Raw genomic sequence first — 14,124 nt, 5'->3', positions numbered from 1 at the left:
CTGAACTGGGACTGCAAGTCTGGGATGTGTGCAGTCATTCCATATGGCTGTGCATATGGAGTAACTTCTAATCTGATTAAGAACTTGATAAATGTCTCTGAGTCATTCTGCCTGTGTTCAGTGGAAAAGCAGATACATAAGTTGTGCCTAATGTGTTTATAATGGTGAGTGCATCTGAAAACAGACACGTCGTGATGAGGAGGGATGGAGCACTTTATAGGTTTCTCTTCTTTTACTAACAACCTGAATTGAAAGCGTCTTAGGTTCTGACACCTCATGATCTCCTACCTAGAGTTATGACTGTTTGCTAGACTGTAAATTATATTATGTTACAGTAAAAATGGAATCTGTCAGCTTACAGGAATATTTAACATGTGAAAAAACTTTATTGTGAGTTTATGGTTCTTTTTAATGAAATAAATGCTTATCTCTGAAATAAATTTATTAAGAAACTTAATACCTGAATTGAACTGTGCGCTGAAGAGATGTGTGCGAGCATACCGTGCAATTTTAAAACAGTTTAAATCAGGCAGTTGCAAAAGACTTTCCGTGATATAAGTTGCGCTAATACATTATGCAGACAGCAATTTATGGGTCTAAATTATCTTTTGAAAACTGAATTACAACTTCGGGCTTTTTGAATCATTCTTTTAAGCTTAGGGATGGGAAGGTCTGCCCTGTGTTTAAGACTTGTGTGATTCCTTGCTCTGCCCGTAGGCGCGTCAGTCATGTTCCACCCCCGTGTTTGAACCTTTTGGTCATTCTCAGTAAGTCTGAAAGAGTTTTAGAAATTTCATAGCTTAATTGTTGTACTTGTTTAGTGAAACCTGATGGGTGGGAAGAGATTCCAGCTCACTTCCCACAGGAGAGGGACAGCCGGTGGATCCGTGCCAGCACAGAGGGTGGAGCAGCAGGATGGGAGTGTTGCTGTGGCATTTCTTGATGAGGAGGTGTCTGACAGAGCCACTCGGCACTTGTGCAGCTTGCGGCTGGCCAAAGCGCTGCTGGCTTTTCATGAGAAGTGTGCCACAGATATCCTGAGAGCATGGGGCAGCTCTGGAGTCTGTGTTTAGGGGGAGGGAAGATTAAAGGCACAGTCAGTTAAGAAACGAGGCTTTGTAAAGTTCACAGGGCTGTTTGGTTTAACTCCCCTGCTGCCCTCCTTCCTTGCACATCACTGCTTTGCTCCTGGAGGGCAATGTAGAGCTCTAGTCTTGAAATAGGTGACTTAATCTGAAATATATTTGAGTTTTAGGGCATTGTTATAGAGTTACATCATACAATCATAACAAGGTTTGCTTATTGTTCAAATCTATGCACTATTGTGTTGTCACTGCGTCTCAGATGCATTGTTTTAGCAAACTATAAGGACCTTTCCATAGATAAAACTCACAGGACATTACCCATTCCTTTTGATTGTATGGAAAGGCGTTTGTTTGGTTTTTTTCTTTTTAAATGCTTCCATCTCTAAATTTTTGGTAAAAATACATGGATAAATTAAACAACATTAGGTACTAGGACGACCTGACCATTCTGAAGGTGCCTTAATTCTCACCATTGAAATGGTTGACTTCTAGAGTAACAATGAAACCATCCTAATACTTACTAATTTCCAAATGATGAAGGTATAAACTATGTACTGTAAAAATATTCTTGAAAAAGATCATATTTATTTGTATTAGCAAACAGTGGCACTTACTCCAATCTGGTTTGGCTTGTGTAGTACACTGATTTCTCTTGCTGCAGGAAACACAGGAATACACACGAAATGTTGTCAGATACTGCCTTGAAGCACTTCAGGACTGGTTTGATGCTATCAACTTTGTAGATGAGGTAAGTATCCTTAGTGAATTTAAGCGAAGTACTGTGAAAATCTGAGGAAACTTCAAAGGTGATACACTTACCCCTGACCCCATCCCTTAAATGAAATAATAATTCTAGGTACTTACTGAAAAAGGATTGCCTTGCTGAAATTAGAGTTTGTAGTTAATAGTTACAAATGTTATGTCCTAGGATCCTTCATTTGTAGTCTTGATAGTTTAGATTTGTGGGTGCAAGCCTAGGCTGTGTGTGTTAAAAGAAGTGCCGTTGGCTGTACTGCTGTTCTGCTGAATGAAGAGCTGAAGCAATGGCAAAACAAGTCCTCTTCTGATATGGTAGTGGGGAGTAGCTTTGCCACCTTAGCAAGCAATACTCTATCAGTTCAGAGTGTCATTAGCTTCTAGGGGCTTAGTAAGACATTAACTACAGGAGTCTGAATAAGGGAAATTTCTGAATCAATCAAAGTGCATGAGAATTAAGTAATACCAGGTTAGTGGAAAATAAGTTCATCAAGTGAAGACATGCAAGGTACTGTTCTTGGGGGTTGTGACAAAGACATTTTGTAGGTTTGGCTTTTTAATGTATGTTATTAAAATTTCTCTGTTTTACTTTCAGCCAGCTCCTAACCAAGTTACTTTTCATTTGCCATTGCACCGTTACTTTGCCATGTTTTTAAGTAAGGTAAGCACGTGTTTCAGTCGCATGGAAGATGGGAATGCCCTGTTGTGTGTTTGTTCAGTACAGTGTGTGCTTGCTTTTTTTTTCTAGGCTGTCAAATGCCAAGAACTAGATCTGGATACCATCTTGCCAGATCAGGAGATGCTGATGAAACTAATGATTCACCCACTTCAGATTCAGGTATGGGCAGACTTCTGACTTTGATAGGGATCTAGAGGTATACAATAAAAAGCTGATGTTTCATTCTTTTAACCCCTGTCATTTAAGTATATTTAGAAGTATTTAACAAGAGGGGAGTATGTCTTAATTGTGGAATATCAAAATAAGCATTATTTTGATATTTTGATGGGAAACGCCACCAAGCTGTGCCAAGGGAGGTTCAGGTTAGAGATAAGGAGGAAGTTCTTTACTGAGAGGGTCGTCAGAAGCTGGCACAGGCTGCCCAGGGAGGTGGTGGAGTCACCATCCCTGGATGTGTTTAAAGAGCGGGTAGACGAGGTACTTAGGGATATGGTTTAGGGGGTAGACAGGAACGGTTGGACGTGATGATCTCAGAGGGCTTTTCCAACTGAGCCATTCTGTGATTCTGTGATGGGACAACAATAACTACAATATACTGACTAGTTAGGATAAACTTTTTTTTCTTACTATTTCCAAAATTAAGGATGTGGCATTAGTTGTCATATTCTGAGAAGTATGGTAATAATACTCACTACAGAAGTTCCAAAAGGGTAGAAGGAACCAGCCCTCTGAAAACATGGAATTGCTTGTTCATGGCATAGCTGCCAATGGAGTGCAAGCTGAGAAGAAACTTGAGTCTGAAAATTTCGGGTTTTAAATTAAGAATGAGTTCAAGAATGGATGCACCACGCAGCATCATTTTTATTTACAAATTTTTATGTAATTTTATGTCAGTGGTAGTGAACAGTATTTGTAATCACTGCTTTTATATCTAATGCCGTTTTAACCATGGTGCTTTCATATTTGGAGTACTTTTCAAGATTTTAATAAATAAATCAATCACCTCATTGGCTTTGATCGCTTTCATTATCTGAAATGTGCTATATGAAGGTGTGGTACTTGCAGTGTTTCCTTTTCATCCCTCACTCCCGGGGAGAAGTAAATTAGTAAAAAAAAGTATACTTTAAATACAGTTGTAGTCTGTATGTACATATATACATGATAATATATTGATGATATGCTAATTTTGAACTGAATAGCTTAATATCTCTGTCATGTTTGTAAATGTTTATTTTACTTTACCTGAACAGGCAAGTCTTTCTGAAATTCACAGCAACATGTGGGTTAGAAATGGCCTACAGATTAAAGGACAGGCCATGACTTACGTGCAGTCTCATTTCTGCAATTCAATGATTGATCCTGACATTTATCTGCTGCAAGTAAGTTATGCTTTCTGAGAAGCCAAGCTGTTGCTTGTTTACAAACAAACTGCTGAATAAAATGAATTTATTCTCTTTCCACAGGTCTGTGCCTCTCGGCTGGATCCTGATTATTTTATTTCGTCTGTTTTTGAAAGGTAGGTTTAAAAGATGAATGCTCTTGTTCAGTGTTGTGCCAGCTGTTGACTTATTAATGACATGTGAGAGAAAGGGTCCATATCTGATACACATGTTCAGTGGTGCAACTCTCTCTAGCCAATATTAACACTTACCTGAGGGCTCTGCTGAAAGAGGTATCTCAGAGTGGTATATCCTTGATCTGGTACAGGTGTGGCTTTTGATTTACAGTGCAGTAGTGAAGCTTCAGTCTTTTATTTTCTGAGCATCTTCAGTTTTTTCAAGTTTTGCACATGTTCATGTGCTAGCTCTCAGGATACGCTAGCCTGAAGAAGTAGCTAAATAGAGATAAATAGAGCAGCAACAGTAAGAGACACAGAAAGTATGTCTGCTTTTCTGGATAGAATAAAATCAGGGTTTGAAAACAGATTAGTTTGCATTAGCTTTTATATGTTCATAAACATAACCTGTTTTCAGGTGGAGTAAATATCACTATATGCATTTCATAGGTAGTTAAGTAAAATTTCAGATTTAAAAGTAAGAGGGTTTTCATGTATATTTGCATATTACTGCATTAGATGCATTTCATTTTGTATTCATTGTTGGTTGCTGTGACTGGTATCCTGAGTTTGTCAGTACACTGCACATTGGTGTTTTAATGTTGGAGAATGATGTTTCTGCCCTTAATCTTTGCTGTGTAGATTTAAGGTGGTAGATCTGTTAACGATGGCGTCGCAACATCAAAATACAGTTCTTGATTCAGAGCACGAAAGGTCCATGTTGGAAGGAGCTTTGACGTTTTTGGTCCTTCTGTTAAGTCTTCGTTTACATTTAGGTAAGAATCACTGCTTTAGGAATACTTGTGTGTAAATAACATACCTGTTCAATTATATTCAACATTTATAGCTACCATAAAGCTGATTAGCCATGTAGTAACTTAGAGCATTCAACACTTGGTTTCATTTTTGCCAACTAATGAATTTTAATCCCTTATGAATTAGAAGTAAACATAACATTTTTGTGTCAGAAACTGTGTGGCCAGGAGGACTGGGGAAGTGATTGTACCCCTGTACTTGACACTGGGCGAGGCCTCACCTTGAATACTGTGTTCAGTTTTGGGCCACTCACTACAATAAAGACATTGAGGGTCTGGAGAACAGGTCTTATGAGGAGCAGTTGAGGGAACTGGCAGTGTTTAGTTTGGAGAAAATGAGGCTGAGGGGAGACTTTAAGACTCCCTACAACCACCTGAAAGGAGGTTGTAGTCAGGGGAGTATCTGTCTCTTCTCCCAAGTAACTAGTGATAAGCTAAGAGAAAATGGCCTCAGATTGCACTAGGGGAGGTTTAGATTGGATATCAGGAAAAGAGTTTTCACTGAATGGGATATCAAGCATTGGAACAGGCTGCCCAGGGCGGAATCACCATCCCTGGAGGTGTTTAAAAGACAAGTAGATGTGGCACCTGGGGACGTGGTTTAGTGATGGAGTTGGCAGTACTAGGTTAACAGTTGGACTTGGTGATCTTAAAGGTCTTTTCCACACTAAATGATTCTATGACTCTATAATGCATAGAAATGAAGAAAAATGTCTTTAATGGAAGCGGCTGATTTGTTTCTGTGATAATATGAAGATTCTGTGTGTTTTTCATAGACAGTTTCAGTTTATACCGGTCTTTTCTGACTGAGGTTATTTCACATAACATTTGTGCTATCCTGCCCCCCATTTTTTTTCTGTATTCTTATAGCACTGGATACAAATATTAAGTAATGGTAAAGTTTAACTTGTATGTCATGACAAATGTATGCTGAATGTGTGTTTTTAAAACCATGCTATTTTAATGGCTTTTTAACTTTTACTGTTCTAGGAATGACAGATGATGAGATCCTCCGAGCAGAGATGGTAGCCCAGCTCTGTATGAATGACAGGACACACAGTTCATTATTGGATCTTATATCCTTGGAATATATTAACTAATATTTATGAATGAGAACGGCAGGTATCTGGACAGTAGTGGAATTTTGGAGCTTGAACGTGTTTTCAGGTTACGTGATTATAACAAATTGTGTAAAGGTGTGTTTGCACAAACTTATCAGCAAAGGCGTACTTCAGCTTTGATTTTGTTTCTAGTTACAAAATATGCTGTACGTCGTAATGGTTTTAAGTTAGTTTTGGTACAAAATGTTTAACGGTTCCTTTTATTGTTTTTTAACACTACAAAAGTCTTCCAGGTGTGAGGTGAAAAGTCTGTTTTACAATGACATTGTAGAAAGTTTAGCCAGGCATCGCTTTTATCTGGATTTGAGCCTTTGATTATTGCTAATTTTATGCCAGTATAAAAAGAAGCCACTCTATGCTGTATTAGCTTTAGTTATCAATACCTGAAAATGCAAATAGCAATTCTGAATGCTGCTTTGAAATTAGAGTGAAATGCTTGTGTTACAGGGGGAAGTGTCTTACTTGAAGAACAGCAAACTCTAGGAAGTCTTTCAACGCAGTGTTATGCTCACATCTCCAAAGAGCTGAATACAAATACACAGGTTTTACTGCTGTCAGTGTATTAAGCTGTGTAGGCAAATTAAATAGCTTGTGGTGATTCCCAAAAGAGCTTGCAATCCAGGGATAGGCGCTGAGCAAAAATATTAGGACTTTGTAAAGATAGGAAAGGAGAAGAATGAGAGTTACAAATATGTAGTAAAAATTAGTAATCATTATGCTATGACCTAGTGATTCAATCACTTAAATATGTAGAATAGGCAGATTAAAAAGCAATTCCCTTAAGTCAGTTGCTTTACAATGTGAAATAAGTGAATCGTGTACAAGCAATCACTTAGCGTTAAGCAGAAGTTTCCTTATTTGTAGCTGCTACTTGTAATTTGTGATAATGTCAGGAGGTCAGTTAAGTATCTCTACTGAAAATGAGAACTAGAAATAGCCAATCCAAGACGGAGAATTACTTACTGTGTTTATGGATCCCAAGCTGTTTACCTGCTTTTTCTGTACTTAGCTGTAAATGCAAAGTAATCTTGCTATGAAGAGAGCCAAATGATAGTAAATAAAGGCAAGTTCAAAAACTGTGTACACACGATAGATAGTAGTGTTTCTTTCTCATGTAATACTTACCTTTTGAGTGAAGCATGTGGGGATTGGCTGGCTTTAAGGAGTTTTATGTCCTGGCTAGAAGGCTTGGGTTCACTTCTGTAGCAGTTACTGTTCCATAGCAGCTGGAGCACGCAGACCTCTTGTGGTAAATACAGAGCACTGCCGAAGTGTGGCCTCTAAAACAAGTGACTGAATATGTCAAGAGGGAAGTAAAACGCTGCATCCTGGAACTAAGTTAACTCTTCTTTCCTTAACACAAACGTTACATTCCAGAAAACCCCAATCCTAAAAGTGGTATTATTCCGGGAAGCTTAAGCTTTGAATCAGTCTTGTCAGCAGTTGCTGATTTTAAAGCTCCTGTTTTTGAGCCTGGAGGTTCCATGCAGCAAGGAATGTACACACCTAAAGGTAAGGTAATCGGTGTCCTCTTGTAACATACTCAGTGGTAAGATGCTTAACCAGAGGCTTTTTGTCTTAAAACCAAAACAAAATCCAACATCAAATAACAAAAAGCAACCCACCAAGCAATGATAAATGACCCCTCCAAAAACCCCAAAACAAAACCACTACTACCACAATTCCACAAAACTTGTCTTTTTCATTATTGTTTATTGCTTAGATTTAAGAGCATTGCTAAAGACTGTTCATTTAATAAATTCATTTTGATCCGGAGTGAAAATGAGCTTCTCGTCTTAATCAGGTATCCTTCGAAAGCAAGGGAAAACAGAGAACTCAATAATTTTCACTGATATGCATACTTAATCATTCGTGTGATTTTAAAAAATCTGATGCATGTTCATCTGAGTTTAGAAGTGTTTGCACTAGTGAGGTGTCAGTTGTAAAGATACTTCAGCTTCTTCCTATTTTGATTATTAAACATGCCATGATACCCAATTCTTTCTTTTGTATTGCTTAACTGTCTTAATAGCCTGTAGCGTTTTTCCTACTCAGTAGCGAGACTGTACAACAAAGTTGAGACTAGACTGGTTATAGAATATTATTCTATAATTCTACAGTGCTTGTCGTGCAAAAATGACACGTTTCTTCCCCTGACCAGCTTGTCATCTAAATTGGATTCAACATAGTGTTGGTGTATCAAAGCAGAGGAAGAATTTAAGGACTCAGTGTTCCAGTACTGTTTCCTGTCACTGCGCAGATAAGCCTGTAGGAATCTGAAATGCTCCATGTGCTCTGGTTGTGCTTCAGCTCATGGCAAAGCTGAAGAGGGATTAACTCCTTCCTTCCTATCCCTGGGTACCTCCCTTGAGGACTGGCAGGGTTGGGGTCTGACAGTTCTGAAACCATTTGGTTTGTAGCCTGTGTTCCTTTGAGGACTTTTTATGCCGTTCTTAATGTAGGAACCAATACTACACTAATTTGTTTACCAGTTTCTCTACTGGGAGATTGATAAGTTAGTGAAGCTCTTACAAAATTACGTCACTGGTGGTTAATTTGTATAAAAGCAAAAGGAAAGTTCTGGGAATTGAATCGCTCTGGTACCTTGATGTGTCATTATGCAGCTTAACACCTATGTATTTAAAATAACTTGATTTTATTGTTCCGTAAACTGCATTTCCGTATGTCTTGTCTGGTTTCTGGAGCCTGTGACATACTGATCTTTTTCACAACACAGTGTGAAGGAGGAAAAAAAAAGATTATGGTATTTTTAATTATAACACTTCAGGAAATCTGATGCTTGACTGTAGTAATTTGGGGTTTTTTGATGTGTGGTTGGTTTTTTTGGGTTTTTTTCTAACAGTTTATTTCTGGAATAGATTGTTTATCTTAGTTTTTTAAAACTATCTCATCTGTAGCAGTGAATACTAAAGTGAATACTATGCAGAATCCCTTTTTCTTAAAGCAATAGAAAACCTGAACGAGCTTCTGCAGGTATAAAAGCCAGCATGATTTTCCTGGATTCTATAGCCTCTTAAGTGTTTATAACCTTTATAAAACTATATAGATTCTCTAAAAGAATGGTGACATTCCAGTTGCTATTAAGAACTGTAGTTAGTGGCCTGTCATGGTTTAAGCAAGTCATGTTGAGATCTGTTCCCCATAATCCCTTGTTAGCCTGAATTTGGGGAAGGGGAGAGGGGAATCTTCTTTATGATTGCAGAAGCCCCAGATTTTGCTTCCGTTAACCATCAGTTTCAAACCCCCTAACTTCTAAACAAAGGACACAGTTCTTCCTGATGTCTGTGGATCTGTGTGCTGAACATGAGCTGTGTGCGCATTTCTAATATTCCCTGTATGGCTCCCTCACGTAGTCCTTTTTCCTCATTGCATCAGCAGCCCAAAGAAGCGCGGTCTGTGTTTCAGAGTGCAGTAGTAAACTCTGTCTAGAAAAAACCTGATTTTTTTGCAAGCTAAATTTGATCACATTTCATACATAGTAGAAACTGTGCTGAGTGTTTTCTCGCAGCAGCATAGGAGGGTGTCTGTAGAACTGGTAATGTTAGCAGGGGTTAATAGGAGTAGGGACCACTTGTCTTCCTGCCTGGGGGAAGTTAATCTCCAGAGCGTGATAGAGCTGCCTGCTTTTGCCTGTGAAAACTTTACAGAATGGTTGTGTTATATCTGCTGGTACAGCTGAAGTTCTTTGTCTGCTGGTTTTCTTCTTCCTTTGGTGCGGTCATTGAATCTTGCCTTCATATTGCTGTGTTACGAGAGCTAAACACTTCCAAACAGGTAGTAGAGCGAACATCTTCCTTTGGCTACAGATTGGAAGCTTTGTTTTTTGGGGTTTTTAATAACTTGTAAATAGCAAAAAAAAAAAAGCAGCAGTTCAACGGGTTATCTTTCTTTATAGTCTGCTTAGACTTCTTTGTCTGTGATTCCTCTGAATAGCCACTCTCAAAGTTACTTTGGAGCTACTAAATAAAAGAAATAGCTAAGATTTTAATGCCAAGGTAACGCATAGATATTATTTATAAAACAAAGGCATGTCTGTAAAGGATTGATCACAAATCTTATTGATGAGAAACTTGGCCATTTTCAACTCTGAACAAAAAGTTCTGGTGTTCTAGTCATTTGGCTCACTGCACTTCATAGTTAAACACCACCTACCTGATAACTGCTCTGCAGTCTCTTATTTTCAAGAGGAGCTGGGCTATCAAGTGCCAAGTGAAAAATAATTAAGACCTTTTCCTACCTGTACTTGAAATGAGAGAAAGCAGAACAAGATGTATCAGTAAAAGCTCTGTCGAGGGCTGCTTTCACATACTGACAGTGGGATAGAGATATTTACTTAGACTTTAAAATTTAAATCAGAATTTTTTCCAACTGTTGTTTTATTACATATATGTGATTTTTCTTTTTATCGTTTATCTCACTTTGTGAATTATTACATAACAAAAGAAAGCTAGAAGGCACTAAAATAAAGCTTGTTAACAGAAAAGATCCGTTGCCTTAATAGATTCGCTTTCTGTTCTGGAACTGAGAATGATATTTGTGGTGAAACGTTGATATCTTGATAAGTAGTAGTAATTATTGGTATATTGAGGAGGAGGAGGAAGAATTAGTAAAAATTAGGGTGCCTTGCTGCAAAGAAGTTCTATATAATAGAAAATTGCATCATTAAAGCTAGTTAAGAAATTAATCTGGAATAACTTGTAAAGCCTGTAAAGAGAAATTTAACATGTGACTTTTTTTAAACAACAGCTGAAGTCTGGGACAAGGAATTTGACCCTGTCATGGTAATACTCCGAACGGTTTACCGTAGAGATGTGCAGTCTGCAATGGACAGATACACAGCATTGTAAGTTGGATCATTTTTAGAGATGTGGCATCATGTGGTTGCTCATAGCCTGGTAATTTGTTTTTATTCTCCCTGTCTGGTAATGCTGATCATGTTACTGAGATTTTCAGGCCCCAGATTTGCCCTTGGGTAAATAGTTCATAAATTCAGAGGCAGTATCAGGGTTTTCATTAGCTTAGTCTGTTACTCTTCCATAAATGTTTGAAAATATATCCGAAGTGCCACAGACGAAGTAGTGAAAGTCATCACAGGTAAAACACTTAACACACTTAACCAAAAGTTAATGTTTAAAAATTAATTGCAAGTTACTTAAAGCAGCTTTGTCAGTTTTTATTTACTCTACATGTAGGTACATAGTAGGGACATTTAGGCACAGCATTAGTGTTCTGTGTTTTGAAATTATATTGAAGCCAGTATGGGTTTCTTCTGTGGATGAGCCCATGATGGAAACCATGAATTAATTAGATTCTGATTTAAATACAGGAAAAAACCCTTGTCGCACTTTTGAATTCTAGGAAGCAAAATTATTTGTTCTTATTTCTGTCCCTTAACATTCCATTCCTTACCGCATCTTACACTTAAAGGTTCTTATTTCCAATAATTAAATTTGGTTGTCTTATTTCACACCTTGGGAGTAGAAATCAAGTTTAAAAAACCCTTCTAATAAACTTGGTGAAATAATCCTCTGCCTCTGTGCTCATTCCATTAAGTTAAAGGGTCGCTATAAACTATGCTGTAAGCGATTTTGAGCAAAGTAATGTTGTATTAAATAATTGCACTGTCTGCTGCACTGAATTCCAGCTCATTATTAGAAACATGGGTCCATGTTGAGCTTTCCAGTTCACAGATATGGTAGCACTGGTACCATCAACTACAGCTAGTTATGTCTAGCACTTCCTAATGCTGCCTGTAATCCATTCCTCCTGATGTGAGGTTTCTGTGTTGGATGTGTGACTCACGTGGCTTTGGGTGAAGTGAAAAGTTTTCCATCTCTTCTATGTGCCTCTTAGAATGCAAATGGAATTCTTGAAGTCATAGCTGAAGTTCATAGCAGTAATTAAAAATTCATTAAACTTTATAAAGTTCATTTATTTATGAAGGTAGAGGTAATCCACAGAAAAATAAGATTGGATTCAGTTTGTGTATACATTCTTATTTTTGGAATGCTGCTTAAATAAATTAAACGGCTTAGAAATGCTCGTCAGTTCTGAAGTCAGTCTAAACAAAAAGAATGCAGAGTAATTACCTGTAACTGTGGCAGTTGTCTGCGTTGCTGCAGTGTTAAACGTAAGTCTCATCTGTTTCAACAGTTTAAAGCAAAGTGGCAAATTTCCTGGGAACCCATGGCCTCCTTACAAGAAGAGAACACCACTACATCCAAGTTACAAAGGTCTCATAAAGCTTTTACACTGTAAAACCCTGCACATAGTGCTGTTCACACTCCTTTACAAGGTACAGTCATAATTCTCTTTAAGTCCAGTATTTGATTTCCATTTTTTTAGAGCATGAGTTCTTAGAAGCATGTTTTTAATAGATTATTTACAGTTGTCAGGTACAAATTTATATAATGTTTTTATTTTGTTTTATTTTCTGAGTCTAGGAGGATGCTATTTCTATGCCATTTTCATTATTTCAGGGATGATTAATTCATATAGACATATGGTAAGTCAGCTGTCCAAGAGAATGAGCAGCCCTACTCTACTTGGAGGGAACACTATCTTAACCATTAGAGTTGCCACTGGAGATTGTGCTGTGATGGTTTCAGGGAGCGTGGTGGTGTTAGTGGTGTCCCTTTGGCTCCCGCTGCAGAGCTTCAAGGCATCAGCAGCTTGTTTGCAAATATGCAGCCTTGATTCCTTTAGACCCTTGATGGTAAATACGTCTCATAACTGCAGTTGATTCTGACATCACTTCGCAGATATGTTCTCACTTTTGATAGTGCTGTAGCACTTGTTTTTCGGGTCTAATTGATGCCTTTAGATTGTGTTTGGGTTTTGTCTTTCACAGTTGGCTGCCCTCTTTAAGAAAAAGGCATTCTTTTTGAAGCGTACATTCACCAGAAAATGGGACTTTGAATCTGTCTCTGTACTTGGGAAGTGCTTTCCAAGCAGTGAGCTGCAGAGGCAGATGACCAACTATATAAAAAGTGGTTTAGTTGAGTAGTGCTTTTCCTGGACAGACTTTCATTTTGTGCTCTTTAAGTGCTCCCAGCTCCCCTGAAGCTCTTGTTTTGTTTCACTGTTAAACCGTTGAATAGAAATATCCGCTGTTAAGTATAGTAATAACTGTGTGGTGTTCACAAAAAGCCATGCTTGTTCTCACGGAGCTGTTTCAGCTGGCTTTTTCTTCCTGATCAGTTGTCATGTAAGTTGTTGGTATAAGATTAAGATGAATGAAGACCTTAGATTTTAGCTGAATTCATTCAGTAGATTTCACCTTTATGACAGAAAAGGACCTTTTCTCAACAGCTTCGTAATGCTTACAAATGAATGATTTCAGTAAACTCTAGGTTTACTATCTGCAGTGCAATTTCAAAAATCTACTTTAAAAATATAAAACATACAAATTTGACTGTTTTACTTAGAATTCTTCCTTCTCCATAACACATTTGATGCTGTTATGGGTAAGACTGAATTTTGTGTGCAGAGACTATTGAATTAAGCTCTGCCTTTTGGAAGCTGAGTAGTAGAACATCTGATGGTTGGTCAGGGTTCCCATTGGTTGGTCAGACATGTAGTTCCTTATCTTGCTGAGACTTAACCCATGGCTGGTATTTCTCATGCTGAATGTCTGTTCTGGCATGAGTTTCCAAGACAGGGATGTATTTTGTCCTTGCTTCTTTCTCCCATGTTTTAAACGTTCTTTTATCAAGATTCTGGATCTGAATTTAGCCAGACTGTAGACGTTGTAGAGTTACGTTGTGTGTTCGTTCAGTGCCTGTTTATTTTATTTTGTTAACTGTTGAAGTCCCAAAAGAATCAGCCCCAGACTGGGCATGCCCCATAGCAGGGCTGACTCAACTTTGCCTGGAGTGGCAGTACCTTGTTTCGCAGGGATTTCTGTAATTTTGGCCAGAGGAGCTGCCTCGGCCCACTGCAGGGGGAAGAACGGGGCTGAGATGTGGCAGTACGTAGTGGAGTCTGGAGAAGGTACTGCACAGGAGACTTACAGGAAGGCTGCCGAAGAAGAGGAGAGCTTGAGATGATGTAGAAGATACAACGATATTTTGACGTGGAACAAAAATGAAGA

At 38.2% G+C, this 14,124-nt stretch overlaps 1 protein-coding gene across 1 annotated transcript in view; it reads left to right on the top strand.

Annotated features, from left to right (window-relative positions):
- Positions 1-14,124, top strand: part of UBR3 (ubiquitin protein ligase E3 component n-recognin 3 (putative)) — a 97,504-nt gene that overhangs the window by 22,727 nt on the left and 60,653 nt on the right. Inside the window, exons 10-19 of the mRNA XM_010190394.1 lie at positions 1,747-1,833; positions 2,437-2,502; positions 2,590-2,679; positions 3,771-3,899; positions 3,984-4,036; positions 4,718-4,851; positions 5,881-5,966; positions 7,382-7,523; positions 10,779-10,875; positions 12,186-12,327. Of these exons, the coding sequence (XP_010188696.1) occupies positions 1,747-1,833; positions 2,437-2,502; positions 2,590-2,679; positions 3,771-3,899; positions 3,984-4,036; positions 4,718-4,851; positions 5,881-5,966; positions 7,382-7,523; positions 10,779-10,875; positions 12,186-12,327 (1,026 nt within the window). The remainder of the gene's footprint in view (positions 1-1,746; positions 1,834-2,436; positions 2,503-2,589; positions 2,680-3,770; positions 3,900-3,983; positions 4,037-4,717; positions 4,852-5,880; positions 5,967-7,381; positions 7,524-10,778; positions 10,876-12,185; positions 12,328-14,124) is intronic.

This window comes from Mesitornis unicolor, unplaced genomic scaffold, assembly GCF_000695765.1.
Source record: "Mesitornis unicolor isolate BGI_N332 unplaced genomic scaffold, ASM69576v1 scaffold1938, whole genome shotgun sequence".
Lineage (NCBI taxonomy): Eukaryota > Metazoa > Chordata > Aves > Mesitornithiformes > Mesitornithidae > Mesitornis > Mesitornis unicolor.
The sequence above is the reverse complement of the archived record's forward strand: the minus strand, read 5'-3'. Positions and strand labels throughout refer to the sequence as shown.